General features: G+C 34.9%; 1 protein-coding gene across 1 annotated transcript; it reads right to left on the reverse strand.

Annotated features, from left to right (window-relative positions):
* Positions 1 to 393: 393 nt before the first annotated feature.
* Positions 394 to 13559, reverse strand: LOC113229607 (flocculation protein FLO11-like). The gene is made up of 3 exons (XM_026463267.1): positions 13471 to 13559; positions 3472 to 4716; positions 394 to 1732 (listed from the first exon to the last, which is right to left on the reverse strand). Exons 1-3 carry the CDS (start codon positions 13505 to 13507, stop codon positions 1572 to 1574), a joined length of 1443 nt encoding a protein of 480 aa, XP_026319052.1. The 5' UTR covers positions 13508 to 13559; the 3' UTR covers positions 394 to 1571.
* Positions 13560 to 16758: the final 3199 nt, after the last annotated feature.

Here is a 16758-nt window from a genome sequence, read left to right on the forward strand (position 1 = left end):
ATAAATAAGTTCAACTTTTAATCATTACAAATCAATATTAAGACAATTAAACTGAAAATAATATTGTTTCCATTGCATCCGTGTGACTATTTTAAGATTGCTAAATTTGACATAAGAGCAATAATTACTTTAACGTTAAAGTCGCGTCATAGTACGAACTGAGAGAATGAATAGTCACAAAGCTGCCAATAAAACATGACAGTTTTAACATTATAATAAGCTTACTTTAAGCGCATTATGGTACGAAAAGTCAATGTAAGGTTAAAGTAATATTGTTTTAAGAGGTTGCGGTAGCCCCCCAGAAGTGTCATTAAAATTAGTTTCACTCAAAACACAAGTCACATTCGATTATTTAATTAGGTAGAATGAATATTGCCGATTGAAGATGTCCTAAGGGTTAGATTTCATATATCAGCTTTTCAAGCTTTATATTTGTTGAGTACGCATAAGCATAAAGTGTAGTGACGATTGCAACGACAACGAAATCATATCAACTGACAAGTGGGTTCAAACCCAAACTCTTTAAATTGTAGTTCGTTAGATGGTTTGATATCAGTTGTTCTCTAAATAAATATACCTTAAAAATGGCAAGGACGATCGTCGCCATTGTTGACCTTTTATACCTAAAGTAGCGTTTTGTTCGATTGTGATGTGCAACAATGTTGAATATATTATATTTTTCACAGTCCGATGAAAGTACCAACTATACATATAGGACTGCCGCACTTCACATTATACGCTTACTTTGTTGTACATTGGACATTTGGATCCGTGTAGCTTCTGTGCAAAGCGCTGTCTACCGGTTAACATCCTATGGATTAAGTAGTTACGAGAAGCGGTGGGGTCACGGAGTGAAATCTTTTCTTGGAATACATTTTTAATGACGATTTTTAATTTCAGTCTCCTTGCATTAAATTACAGTAACTTCTTAATACTATCCCTTGAGACACAAATGAAGTCCTAAATGGGATTGGAGTTGTCTAAACGGCACTGCACAATAAAAACAAACGGACGTGTTCAATCAATAAATTTTTGTGTGATATGGTGCGTACTGATTTGCTTGATTTTTTGACGATCGACAAAATCGAGTAAATGTCTAAGCAATAGACCATCGACAATGTATTTTGTGACAATCGGTACTGTGGAATTTAAATTGGCGTAGACGCAAATACAAATTTGTTTGGTTTTAACCTTGATTTATATTTATCCATCGCCAAAAGTGATGTAAAGATCATCAAAAATCGAGCAAATCTGTAAGCACCTTTATAAGCTTCTTCGACACTGTCGGTGTTTCCAGCAAAGTTAAGGAAGACAAGCGTTTTAATTTTAGACCTTACGATGTTGACGCTGTCATGATATCATTTCTGTTGTCAATAGGAAAAAGAATCTTCGCCACGACGTTAGTCCAAAGTTTTATCTTGTCAATCTTTTCGTTGAGGCTTAAGTTATTTTTTTCCATCCTCTAAGGGCTTCAGGAGTTTCCATTTTGTTGTTATTGACAGTTACGAATTATTATCGTTTTTACAACGCCATCTAGTAGTCGAATGCGTAACAGCCCAACAAACTACTGTCTAGCGTGACAAATTAGAAACCTCTACGATTGTTTGTGGGTCATTCACAATTGTGTACTGTGCTTTGTCAAGTTCCGTTTTCTTAAGCTTAGTATTGGAGTCCAGTGGACGAATCCGATTGCGTAGTCTGCCGCATCGACCGTCCACTAGCATTTCGTATTCTGGAAAATAATACAAGTTTTGTTATTATCTGCCTAAATGTAAGTAAGTAGGTACGTTAAGTTAGTACGCGAATCACACTTATCAGGAAATGCGAAATATACTTTTTTTAACCGACTTCTCTCAATTCGACTGTATGTTTTTTTTTGTATGTATGTTACGCGATAACTCAATATTTTGTGAACCGATGTTGATGATTATTTTTATGTTGGAAAGAGGGTACCTCAGATGCGATCCCATTTAAATTTGAAGAAAATATTCCACCTCTAAGGATGGCAAACTAGGGGATGCATGACTTTTAACGTCTGTTTTTTTAATACTCTGTACTGATTGTTATATAATATACAGTTTCCAAATGATTTTTTGTAATTAAAATCTAATTGATATTGAAATTAATATTTGAAATTCATTTTTAATCTGGTTATATACTTGCGGTTGCGGTTTTCTTGTAAAATTTCGAGGTAAGTTCGTGATTTTTTTTTCTATCGTGAAAATTTTGAGGAATCGTATATTCACACTGTATAGTAATATGTATATATATCCTCAATTTTACTATGTATTTTTTCTAAAGTAATTGATTCAACACTTTCACCGATATGCGAAATCAATCAAAGCCTTTTGTGGTTGTATAGACTCTTTAATGAAATTATGTGTTTAGTAACATAAATGTATAGGTGCTTATATATAGATTTATTTAAAGAAATGACATGCGATACTAATGAATCGACTGCATAATAGCCGATTATACGGTTGATTATGATAGTAAAAGTTAAAATTACACAGTCTAATAAGTGCATTGTGTTCTATAGAGAAAAGCGGGTGGGCAATTACTTGGGCTGTAATCGATTATTTGAATTATTGCATGAAGGATGAGGTATAATACATTAAACAGGATAACTTCACGTTAAGACCGTTTAAATTAGATAGATTAGACGATCGTTAGAATTAGGGATGTTACAGTAGTATTCAGATTTGGCGAACGTAAAAAAATACTGGAAACGATATACAGGGTTATTTGTTAAATACTAACGACCTAACGGGATTATATTACTAACATCATAAACAACAACTTTTGTTTCACGACTTTTCATAATTCAGCAGGTTTTAGTATCGTACACAAATAAAAATATTTAAATTAATGCTGTGATAACTCATTGTGACAACAAAAGAAAGCGTTAGCGAAAGTACTAGTCCGATGCAAACCGCAGGACTGAGGGTGGGGGTCGTCGGAGAGGATGCTTGCACGTTTGTACTTACTACCTCTACTAAATACAGGTCTAAAACGTGTATAACAAAAACTTGAAAATTTATTTTTGGTAAATTTATTATGTCATGGAACAAAAGTTTTTGTTTATGATGTTAGTAATTAAATCCTGCGAGGTAAGTATTTTCAAATAGCCCTGTATATTCTTTAAAAAATTATCTGACTAATGAATGTGACAAATTAGAATTATTTTTTTAGTTTAGGTAAGTCCCTAATTGAAATAGGTACGTACATCTACATTGCAATGATTTATATGTACATTATACATGATTTATATGTCTGGTTGCAATCCCATTGTTTTGGTTCAAACTACAACTAGATCAGGTTAACTAATAGCCTACTCAGTTTAGTTTTTACTGCTTGACTAAGCAATAGGTTAGTCCAGTTGATGTAATTGAAGTTAGAAAACACGTTAGTGGGATTGGTAGAAGTCTTGGTAATTAATTAGTTGGTATAAAACAACTAGATAATACTTACGAATTTTCTTGAAGGAATTAAAACATGCCATATGACATATTGATGGGAATCCCTTCAAAGTATTTGGATCTATCGGAATCTTTGCCAGTGGGGCGGCGCATATTGGTGCCTTCTTTCCACTGCAAGAGTTTAAACACATGTCGTAGTTATTTCTCGTTATTTTCGTTTTACGAGTTCTTGCCGTCGTTGGCTTTCTGGTAGTTTTGGTCCGTCTAGGAGACGGCGTAGCGAGCGGGTTCAAATGGATGTTGGTTATTGAACCTTTCGGCGCTACCATTCTGATTCGGAGTGACGGATAGTTGAAGCCAAATGGAAGTGTGCCTGTGCCATTGCTACAAGGTGGGCGTAGCGTAGAGACTGTAGAAATAGCCGACCATAATGTCGAAGGACCAGACGTAGACGGTAGCGTCGAGAGACTAGACGTAGACCGTGGCGTCGAGGTAAAAGTAGTTTGTGAAGGTTGTGCAGTTGAAAAAGTGGTTCCAGATGAAGTAAAGTCAGGTGAACCGGAAACTGCAAATCCGTTTGTGACGGGTATCAAAGTAGAGAATGTTGATGACATGGTTGAAATCTCTGGACGCATTGTTGAGGTAGGAAATTGTGAAAATGATAGCTCGTTATTCACGGACGAGAATATGGATTCGGTACTCGATATTTCTGGTCGAAAAGTTGAGAAAGTAGACTGCGGAGTTGAAATTTCTGGCTGTAAAGTTGATAACGTAGTCTGGGGGGATGCAAAGCCCTGCTGTGGGCCGCTAGGATAACTTTCAAGTATTCGGGGAGGCTGTTGATATACTACGAAATAGTTAGGAGGTTCTTGTGGTTTCTCCTTTTCTTGTAAAACGGGCAAGCCATTTGGCTGTTCTATTATTTGAAACGGGAACGGGCTAAATTCTGCCCTATCTGGCTGAGTTGGCAAGGAAAATGTCGATTGAGTTTCGAAGAAATTGGACCCGGTCGGTACTGATGGACTGGTCGATAAAAATTGTTCTGGTAATGGGGTTGAAGTTGTGAAAGAGTTTATTCCGTTCGGATTGTAAGTCGATATTGATGCGGTAGATACTCTCTGAGGTGAAGGAGAGGGAGATAAAACGACAATTGGATTCTTTGTAGAGAAGGGCGGTGGCGCTTCAGTAGAAGAGAAAATCTCCGAGATAGGTTTCGGTGAGAAGTCTCCGTTGTTTATAACGTTTGCTGAATACCATGTTTCTGTTGCAGATAACGTCAGTCGGCATACTTGGAATACTGGAAACAAAGAAAAAACATTTTGTGAGTTTGTGTTTTGTACTCCTAAAAACGTCCTTGTAAGAGGGTATTCAATCTCTCAATCCAACCAGTATCGGGCGCGACGTCGTATCGTATCTTGGAGTATTTAACTCATTAAATTAACACGATTATAATTTTCATTACCTAATGTTGTTTTGTAAATAGTTATTTACAGTTATCTGGAACAGAGCTTCTTTAGTATGCGGAGACATCCAGTTTATGTCCAGTTGATTTATTTTTATTCGTAACGTCATTACATCCTGCCGAGAACAGGTTTCCAAGGTCCACTTTTTGCGAGTTCTTTTGAGGTCAAGTACCTGAGGTGACACTATATTTTTCGCCAGCTGAATGAATCTCAAATGATAAAGTTATGATTGGCTTAGAATCAAGTACCTACAGTAATTAAGTACGGTACTATCGTATTTCACATCTAAAGTTCACACTTAAAAGTTAAAGCCTTAAAATTGTAATTAAAAATGGAAGAATTACTAGAACATTTAGATATAGTCGTTAAGCGATCTGCAAAATTTGTGTTATGTATATATTATTAAAAATGACGAAAATTGGTAAAAGAGACTTTAATCCGATAATAATCACAGGGGTCGACCATGTTACTGTTTACGTATTAGCAGTGACGTCACGAAACGGGTGATACCGCATTGCCTATCTCACTAGCGTAGGTAATTTATGAACGGTCCCATAACTGTTTAAATGTTTGAACATGTGACACAGTAACAAAGCATTTTATTATGTTTATAATGATTTTAATGACATGTGAGTCAGGTATGCTTCAATATGAGTCTTAAGACAATTTGAGAGTTTGCCATTCTGTGCCTAAGTTGCCATATTGTACAGTACAGTTGGATTTGAGAACTTCACACGGCTTCAGAAGTTTTATGACATGCAGAGCTTCACGGGTCCTGAACAAAGGTTAACCTTCTATGATATGGTTTTTTTTCTTAACATATTGTATCTTTGAAAAAAAAACCAACTGTAAGAAATTTTGTTCGTGTTTCGTGTTTTCGGTACGTCTGCATCTTATAGGATGGAAAAAAATAAAGGAATGAATAATTTGTAATTGTAAGGTTTTGAACAGATATTGGTATATTATATGTCTGTAAAGGTTTGTTATTATTATTATTTCCTTTATGGCGGCCCCTAGGCTTGGGTAGTTCCAGTTTATAAAAACAATATAAAAAAAATATATGGCGATCATCGCCAGTGTCAGTATTAATTCTCGAAGGTTTTGTTATTATTCCGCATATCTAAGACATTGACATAGAACATAAATATTGTGACGACGTTAACCTAGAGCTCACAATGGGAAACTGTGAGAAATCATGTCACAAGAAAAATTCGTGTCATCATATATATATACTTAGATAAACTTTCTTTTACGCCATTGTTATAGAGTTTGCGATTTTCGTTTGCATCTTGAAAGTGGAAAGAGGTCTTCTTGGAATCGACTTAAGAAGAAATTAATAACTGAAGGAAATACAATAGGTAGCTAACACGTATAGGAGCATACGGTATGTAAATAAGGCTATGTTTCCATACACGAAAAGTTTACATTTTCACAGATAATTTGGTAAATGGGTAAAGTAAACCGTATAATACAGTGTGAGACGTGTATGTTAATCATGTTGGTATTTAAAATTCAATTCAAAATCTTTATTAAATATGTAAACAAATTACACCTGAAATCTTGAAAATAATTAAACATCACTCGTTTTTTTTATGATACCAAATGTCGGGACGAGCAAGTCGTGCGCCAGGTGGTAAGTGACACGCCTGTTCATAACAGTTGCTGTGCCACTCAGTGCTTTAAATCACAAAGATCTGAGGAGCATTGCCACTGCGCCCGTCATCCAGAGACGTTGACAAATCCCATGTGCCTGTAATTTCACCAAAACCGAAACGCAATACTAATGCTCGTATATCTACGGTGGTAGTCATGGAACAATAAATACACTAGGGGTCGCATTCTAGAACTCTACTCAATGCTCAAGTCAGGATCTGAGTGTGATTTCAAGCACTGGAAATACGACCCTAATGGCAAGGACTTGAGTATGATTTCTAGTGCTTTGAATCATACTCAAGTCCTGACTTGAGCATTGAGTAGAGTTCTAGAATACGACACTAGAAGTGGTTAGTTAGCATCCGACGGGTGCCAACTATTAGGCCTCGAAAGACCAGCTCAGTTCGTCATTTTCGCTTTATATGGTATGGTTGTGTAATTTTTTCGTGCAATTTTTCTAAGATCGTAGAAAAATGCCTTATTGGGCTGTTTTGGAGTGCAAAAATGATAGCTGCACCAAAAAATATTACCAGTGGTGGTATTTCATATCATCGGTACGTTTTATTTAATAAATTTTCAATTTTCTGTTTATCGAAATAATTTTTTTGTTACAAGAAACGAAAGTAAAGCTTATACCCCTGCAATATGGTCGCTTCTTTTTTTGAGAACTAAATTAATAACTCCAATTCGTCGTCGTTCAGCAATTAACGGCTAGATGGCAGCACATTGATTGAAATTTCAATGTAATATCGAAACCTCGTAACTTGCATTAATAGGTATTGAACATTCAACGACATGCCAATATATAGGGGCAAAATTTAAATTTATTAATAATCTACAACTTGTTATTTCTTTTTGAATCAGAAACTAGGACCAATTATCATCAAGATTTTGAAGTGTTCAAATTAAGAATGAGTGAATGTGTGAGTTTATTAGTAATACAGACTCCCAATCTAAAATAGGTATTATGAATATACTGTATATATGTGTGTGTGTATGTATGTCTTCCTTCACGTTGAAATTTTAAATTATGATTTCGTATTTTGAACCGATGTGTAGTTGTGTAAATGCTTATTACACAAGGCTGTATTAATCGCTGTCAGAAGTCAAAAAAATTGGGATTAAGTTACTTCATTGTTGAAGCAGTTTGCGTGTGCATCGTAAATGTGATTTATAATAAACTAAGGAAAAGTGTTGTTTCGCAACTGAAACAGTTACGAAATTATGCCTCGCTAAAGCTATACCTAGTCATCGAGTATCTAGAAATAGAGACGAAATAAGGGCCGTCCATCCCTGGCAATTCTTCAGGTAAATGGGCCTTATATCACTTTTAAATATCAACTCTCGTTTGCACTGAAATCACAACGGACCTGTGTGCACATCTCCGTATACTCCAAAAATATTCTGTATTTATTGTAATAAAGATCATGTCTCTCACAATGGGGGCTGTTCCATTCGGTGGTGTGGGAAAAACAGCAAAACATGTAATTACAAAACAAACGGAATCACATTTCATCGGTAATAAAAAATGTAATTTTGCAATTTTCGTCCATTATATCAATGCTCAACTTAAATTGGTCGATTTGAAGTGAAACAGTTGACGACACCCGTCAATTGTTTCAAATTCAGGCTGGCCAATCGTAGCGCAGTTGACACAGAAATAATTTGGCAGAATAGTTTTCAAACAAATTAAATGACATTTCGTCTCTGTTCCTGGTTATATACTCGATGTTCCTTGTCAATCAGCCATTGAAAAAAAATTGAGAAACGATAAATTAATGTACGGATAACGGCACATTAGACTACACATTTTTGTTCAAAAATCGCCTCCATTGCAGCGGAACAAGATACGTCAATGTGTAGCTTGATGTGCTGGCGTGTGTACATAGATAGAAGTAATAAATGATAGAATTAGTAATATTAATTTATTAGTGATATAAATTATAGGTATGTTATTATAATACAAACTAGATTTATGTACAATTTGCTATACTTGCCAGTATCCGTTGTGATACTATTATAGTATTTTTTTGTAACAATGGTTGCAATAAATGATATTAAATGATGTAATTATTATAATATTATGTTCGTCAGCTTTAGTACCAATGGACGCAATTTTGTATAAGTTACCTCCTAACGTTAGTCCACTTCCCCTTTGTGTATGTCCTGTGTAAATTTATTAAAGTAACAATTTGTTCTGTAATAGTCTGTGTATGTTTTCTGTTGTTATAGATTCTTCTTTCAGCGAATCCTATCGAAATTCACCGGGCAAATTCTGAGTAAAAAACGTGTGTCTTCCTTAACTTGACATTGGCGGAATCATCGATTGTATCGATGTAGCTATAACATTGTAAAGCAGATGGTAAAAATTATTTACATCGTTCGATTCAGTTTTAGTTCGTTATTGTGATGTAAATTGTTAACACGTACACGGCGATGACATTTACCGTAAAGTATTCACAACATCGGTGAATGAGCACAGTCGTTTAACGTTTTTTTTTGTAACGATTTTGAATTTTGAAATGTATCGAGTCACACTGCAGATTTCTAATATAACAGTCGTTTTTTTAGAATACAGAATATTTTTAGAAGAGAAAATAAAACTAATAATTTCGCCCCGTGTTACATAGAGATTGGCATGTTACACATGGGAAGTCCCATTACAGTCAACTTATTTCTCAGGGTGATGGGCGCAGTGGTAGCGCCCATAAGATCTTTGCGATTTAAAGCTCTAAATAGCACTGCAACTGTTACGGATAGGCGTCTCGCTTACCACCAGACGCACGACTTGTTCGTCCCGTTACTTGATATTAAAAAATAAAAAATAAAATCCAGTACCACGTCCTCGCTAGAACAATTGTTTGGATGAAGAGGTCTCTGATTCACTTTACGGTACGATCATATTGCGAATATATTGTTTCTGGTACCCACAGTACAGAGAAGTCACTGTGGTTTGAGACCAGGTATTTGGTTGTCTGACGCATTATTTATTTTAATTTAAACTTTACTGCGCACAAAATAAACAGCGGACTTAATACCGTTAGACATTATCTACCAGTCAACCCGGGGAATTGGGTTCAGAATAATTAATAGGCGGATGCATAACGTGACAAGCTAAGTTTAAAAACGGATAAAAACAAAGTTTATAAAAAGAGATGGGAAAACTGCTTATTTTTTTAAACGTTAAAACATTGTAATTTTTTTAAAAAGCGTACTTTTTTAAAAGTTTTTCACTTGAGCTTTGTATTTTGAAGCTTACAAAATCGTTTCGAAAAACGTTTAAGCGCGTAGACTTTTATGTTAAAAAAAGCTTGCAACGTTGTGCTAATAGCGAAAAGCAAGAGTAGACCACTGAAGGTTTTAATATAAGTAAGTTCTTTTGTAAAACACGAGTTTTATTTTTATTTCAAAAATTGTTATTTACATTGACGAATTAATTTGTTTAGGAAATATAGACCGCGGGATTTGAAACATAAGCACGTTGTAAAAAATCAAATTGTTGAGCATTGAACAGACTAAACACTTACACTTAAATTGAAAAGCTTGCTTATGTGGTTATTTTAAAAAGCAAACTTTTTTTAAGTGCTATTCGTTTAAACGCGCACCTCTACACATAAATATACACACAATGTATAACATACAATACTTACATTATTATTGTAATTGTTATTATAACATTGTTAAAGAATCCCAGAAAAAAATAAACCGCGAGGCTCTTCATTGGTTTGTAAAAGCAATGGAGGTCACAGTAACCATGACAATTATTATTAAGAATATACCTATGACATCAATACAATTTTGCAATTACATTTACTTTTTGATATTGTCCACACATAGGTTTTGTTAGCCGCCACAACAGTCTGAAAAATAATATGGCTTCTTTAAAAAAAAATCAATTCAATTCAATGAATCTAAAATGTAAATATGCTATTAATGTTATCTGTATAATGTGGAGTTCAACCTGCTAATAAAGAATGGCTCTAGAATCAATACACAATTGCGGAATGCGTCTAATGTCCTATGACCTAACTCCTTCCTAGTGGACATGTATATTAACCAACCAATAAGAGTTATTCGTACAAATGCTTCAACGTTTTAAATTATGAAAGGCAGATAGCACCCATGTAGTACATACCAGTGAAAATACACTGATTTCCAATTTCTATCATTGTGTATCAGTAATATTAAACAATATAATTTAACGTTCCACTGGAACGCAACATTGCGTCACTTGCAGGTTGGGTAACTTAACTGTTAACTGGAATCGTTGAACCACAACATCTACCTACATGTATACACTTTGTACGGATTTTGTACGTAAGTAGAAACATTTCGAAGATATAAATTAACAAAGAAATAAAGGAATTATGACTCTATATATAATCAAATTTCGCCGTACCATTGGCCAACAGATTGAACTATTACTTTTTTACGTGTGAATTTGAACGCATTGTAAATGAGGTAAGGTAAAATTTTCAAACAAGTATTTAAATACGTTCGCTGTGTTGCCTATAATATCAAGTGACGGGACGAACAAGTCGAGTGCCTGCTGTTAAGGGACACGCCTGTCCATAACAGTTGCAGTGCGACTCAGAGTTTTAAATCGCAATATTTAAGGCACGGACTGCCACTGCGCCCGTCACCTTGTTACATAAGTTGACAAGTCTCATGTGCCTGTAATTTCATCAACACCTTACCCTTCAAAACAGGAACGCAGTAATGCTCACATTACCGCTTGGCAGTACAAATAGGTAAGGTGGCAGTACTACAACCCTGGATGAACTCTTTCACAAGGAGCTCTACTGCTACTAAATTGAATTATGCAATACTACAAGACATTCTGCCTCTTTTAAACTTAGTGTTTACTTATAAGAATGAAAATATTTAAAATATAACACTGGATAGTATTTTTTGTTTATCCAAAACAAATTGTTTTTCGAAGTTTTTCTATAATAACCAGAAGGCTCATAGGTCGACTCATAGGTCGACGTGGTGTATATAATTGATGTGGTTCTTTTTTTCTAATTATTGTTAGAAACATGGTGGTTAAGATAGGCACAAACATGTTTATCCGGAAAAATGTATTTCATAGGTACAGAAGCCATGCAGAATTGCAAAGCTACGTCGTAATTTAAATGTGAACACTCGCTTTGCAACTAAAATACGTCAGTGGAACGTGTATATCATACTTAAATACCCAAGTGTCGCACAGCGGGTCTCAGCTAAGGTTAAATAAACTAAAACTATTGTTTGTTGAAAATTGTATCTTACGTCTTATAAATATAAAATTCTAATTTAAAAGCGGACTCTTTATATTATTGCTTGATATGTGACTTTACTCACTCAAAGCATATAGAGGCTATATCTAGTGAGGAAAGTGAAAAATGATTTATCTGACCTACGTAATCACAACGAAGTTTCTATCTAATATAAATAATTTTCCAATAATTATTATTTAAAAACTTTGTTTTCTAGAAATCATTAAAAACTCTACACTTCCTTTAATAAAAATAACATTTATAGAGTACCAAATTGACTTTAGAGCACTATCCAGAACATCCAGACCAGAACCAATTTGAAAAAAGAAATATTTATCGTACTGGTACCAATCGGAAATTAAGCCCGGGACCTCCTTTTCCAACGCCACAATGCAAACAGTTGCGCAACCGAGGTCATCAATACGGATTGCAAATCTATATCAATGTGAGACTTATGAAAGTTTTCATAAGTCTCACATTGATATCGATTTGCAAGGTTCTTTTTATAGCATTGTTACTGTTCATCACTACACATAATATGCCTTAAAAATACTTCATGTTTTGATCAATGATCTACTAAAGTCTCAACACTGTCTTTATCCATAACTTTCATAACCTAACGTAATCAAAATTTTTAGCGAAATCGAGTTATTAACATATCTGGAAACAACAAAACGAGATTTGCAACTCCCTGTAAGCGGTTTTTTATATCTTGTTTAGTTTCAGTTGTATTGTTAAGCAAAATCAGCGTAGGCAGTTGATATTTTTTAAAGGAAAAATAACTTTAAAGCGTGAAACATATAAAGAGCAGGTGCTGGACGGGCGCGGGTCGGGTCAGGACCGCGGTGGCGGATCTAATTCCGTGTATTTATATGGATGACAATACACCGAACGCGTGTATTGTCGTCCTGTGTGTTTCACGCCTAAGAGCGGTTACACATAGCGACTTCTAGCAGCGATGTAAATGCGATGCAGTCGCTAATCGTCTACCTTTACACACGCGCGCGATTTCAAGCAGTGATGCAAACGCGATGCAAGCGCGCGACTGTTTTACATACGCGCGTTAAAAGTCGCTGCTAAAAGTCGCCAAAAAAGTCAAAAGTTACCAAAATGCAAAATGTGTTACAATGGAGGGAAGTACTATTTTGATTAGATAACATTTTGTACGTAAGTAGTAATATGCCGTGCAAACCTATAATTTTTTGACGTTGTAAATTCATACCAAAGATCGCTATTTAATATTTATTTTTCATCTTAGCGTAATTTTCTCAGTAAATGATAATAAGTACACGTTATAGTAAACTTATATAAAATCCTGCCAAAATTTATAAGTGAATTACCAAATAGACACTAAAGCGCTATTAAAAGTTATAATAAATTAGGTATGTATATCAAATTCATCAGTATACTATTCACATTATAGTTATTTACAATAAGCTGTATTAAGCAAGTTACACAACATAACTTACCTAATATAGTATGTGTACAGACGTCTACTTACGTATTCATTAACAACACTGGAATATAAAACCTTTGTATACAAATAACACCTACCTCGCAGACCTAACGGGCACTAATCACTATGAATTCATAAATATAAAAATACAAACACTGGAAAGATACATAACACTGGCTAAAAACGGTTGTGTAAAATATATGAATAAAAAATGTACTCACATGTTATAAAGAGGAATACGGGGCTAACGTGCGCCATGCCTGCTGCGCAAAGGCAATGTGAGAATGTCGATCGTTCTTTTCGCCGAACGGAACGTCTAATGGCAAAGAGGGGGCGGTACACAAAAAATAAGGACAGTCGATAAGTTTATTGCAATACACGAAACTGTACGTTATTGATAAGTAATCGATCTATGAGCTCACGTAAACTATTATACAAACGGATGAAATAAATTGCAATATTGACTCTGAAATGTCATCCTAACTAGCAATCTCAATGTTAGAATTGCGCTAATACCGCTATAAACGCAAGTTTAAGTTCATGATATGTCATAGATAGATTAGTACCCCTTACTATGTTTACCCAGTTATTAAAAACTCATTACTAAAATCTTTCATATATTAAGTCTTCAGACATAAGAGATTTCGTCAATTGCTGTAGGTGAATATCAAAGATAATAATCAAAAACATTACAATAAATTCGTGCTTACAATGTGTAGTAACACATTATGGATTATCCCTATATGTAGTAACACATTGTGGATTATACCTCCCATTGTAAGCACGAATTTATTCTAATGTTTTTGATATGGTTTTTTTTTATAAAAGAAGTAGGTGCGCATGTATTTTTCGCCATACTATTCAATAAGCCGCTGTCTACCTTTCTGGGGGTCTCTATGGGTGTTTTTGTAATCTGAGGGGTGTTTGATCATAATTTACAGTTTTATCCGTAATATACTTTAGTATAGGAATGAAACTATTTTTCCGGATTTAAATCGCGTATATTTGTTTTTTCAAACAAACCGACGACGATTGACTCAACTCAGTCAACCGTGACCATGGGACCTGTAAAGGGCCCGAAACGTCGGTTTGTTTGAAAAAACAAATATACGCGATTTAAATCCGGAAAAATAGTTTCATTCCTATGTATAACAATCGCGAAAACCTAAGAACTCGATATACTTTAGTATATTTTTCGCGTTTTTCAATATGGCTGTCCTACAAACTTTTTGGCGGCAGGTAACAATTTGCTCTAATTCGACTGAAAATCGGGTTGTGGGGTCTCTATGGGTGTTTAATAATAATTTGCGGTTAAAATTTGGTTTTCGTCATTTTGCAACATGGCTGCCATACAAACTTTTTTTTGGTGGTAGATAAAAATTTGCTTTAATTCGACTGAAAATTGTATGGCTTCAATCATAATTTGGGGTAAAATTTTCATTTCCGCTGTTTTTCGATGTAGCCGCCGTACAGTACAAGCGTTCTTTTGTCGATAATTATATAATTAGCTGTTGAAAAAATTTATTTGCTCGGGATGAAAATTGGCACAAAAAGATATATAGGATGGCCTGACAATAATTTGTGGTCAAACTACATTTTTGCCATTTTTTAATTTTTTTAAGTGCCGTAGCCGTAGGCAGAGTCAATAGCGGGCAAGTCCGAAGCTTCCGCTAGCCACCCACCATACATTCTCGACTCGCTGCGTTATCGAATATCGATTTTTGGTATAATATTAAAAAGTTTGTTATTATTTGTTATGGTTTCACAACTTCAAGTTAGCGAAAATCTATGTACGTATGTACTTAAATAAAATAATAAAATGTACTTTAATATTTTAGTATTTTAATATTTTTTATTACTTTTATCGACCGTTCATAAAGTTTTACGGATATGTAAATGTCTTTTTAACCGACTTCAAAAAAGACGGAGGCTCGCAGCTCGACTGTATTTTTTATGTGTATGTTACGCGATTACTCCGATATTTCTTAACCGATTTCGATGATTCTTTTTTTGTTGGAAATGATCAAATTTGGAGAAAATATTCCATCTGTAAGGGTGGTAAGTTATGGGACGAATCAGGATTATTGGATTTCACTCACTTGCCGTTAACGGATTTTTTTAACGCACACACTTTAGCCCCGCACTAGGGAAACCCTGTATCGCGCGCGGGTGCTAAGGAGACCCTTATAGACAAAACAACCACAAATTACATCCAAACTCACGGGATAATTAAATGCAGGCCATACGAATATTTCTCCCGGCCTGGAAATTGAACCCGGAACCTCTGCGTGGCAGTCCAGCATAGTAACCGTTCGGCCACGGAGGCAGATTTCAATAAACCTTCGCAAAATGTAATTCCAGAAACTTTTGAGTTTCGTTTTTTTCTATAACAAAATTATAATTATTAACGTAACCGTCAACCCAACCTTTTCCGTATAGAGAGAGCGCGCTTCCATAACAAAATTGATAACCTTTGCATGATCGAATTTTTTGGCAAAAAGATGAAAGGGTTGTAGCCCTAACAAGTCGTGACCAGGTTCATATGAGTAACAACAACAGAAAACTTCAGGTCCACAAATTTATTTAAAGTCGGTTAAAGAGAAGAAAAGGTAACAAAGAGGCTGTAACAATAAAAGGCATATATAGAAAACAGGTACATTATTACAAAACACTTCCTAACGATGAATAGAAAGATATTAAGTACACTTACCTCAAAAGGGCCGAGATACTGAATTACAGATACGTGATCATAGGTACATGAAAAAGGTTGTAGTGGTTATAAAGTTATGAAGATTGGCACATGATTTAGATCACTAATGATTATAAACTTAGTAAAGGAATCAAAATTAGACGCGATTGAATTTAAACAGCTCCATACGCTGTCGCGATCGAGCAGGGAGTGACGGTGGAACGAAACAAAATCAGAATGCGAGGCAAAAGAATTATGAAAATTCAAATTTCAATTTAAATACGAGTGGCCAGGAACCGGTGGAAGGCGTCAAAACGGTGGGATGACGATGTAAGGAAGTCACACCGTCACAAAGAAACACCGCCTTACGACGATTAGTGTACTTAAACTTATTTATTTGTTGATGTGACGATCGATAAGCTTTGCAAAGGTGTGTTTCACAAACCACTTTAAATCCCATTTGCTTTTTCAAAACAAACCTTTTACAACATTAAGATTTATATCTACGGGACATTATAAGAACTGGCATTAACTTTGTAAGCGTAGTCCATTTCACCTTATAACACCCGCTGGTGGTCAATTTTCGAGAAGTTGTCGTTGACAATAGGAAATATTCTTTAACATCAAATTTTTAAATTATAAGAAACAAAATTTGCTTAAGCCGACGAAAACATTTAAACTATTATTGGGAAAAGATTGTGAGGCATCCTCTGGTCTTCTTCCGTATTGGCATATGCTCATGTATAAAAAATAACCAATAAACAATTGGAATTATATCGCGTCTGTTACTTAATTATTTTTCTATACCATCTCAAATTCA

Source organism: Hyposmocoma kahamanoa, unplaced genomic scaffold, assembly GCF_003589595.1.
Source record: "Hyposmocoma kahamanoa isolate Upper Pololo Valley unplaced genomic scaffold, ASM358959v1 62, whole genome shotgun sequence".
Lineage (NCBI taxonomy): Eukaryota > Metazoa > Arthropoda > Insecta > Lepidoptera > Cosmopterigidae > Hyposmocoma > Hyposmocoma kahamanoa.

Excerpts from the sequence above, each read along its gene's own strand:
- LOC113229607 (XM_026463267.1), bottom strand. The coding sequence starts at position 13,507 with ATGGCGCACGTTAGCCCCGTATTCCTCTTTATAACAT. Across the intron at positions 4,717-13,470 it reads CGTATTCCTCTTTATAACAT|TATTCCAAGTATGCCGACTG; the intron begins GTGAGTACATTT and ends CTTTGTTTCCAG. Across the intron at positions 1,733-3,471 it reads TAATTCCTTCAAGAAAATTC|AATACGAAATGCTAGTGGAC; the intron begins GTAAGTATTATC and ends ATTATTTTCCAG.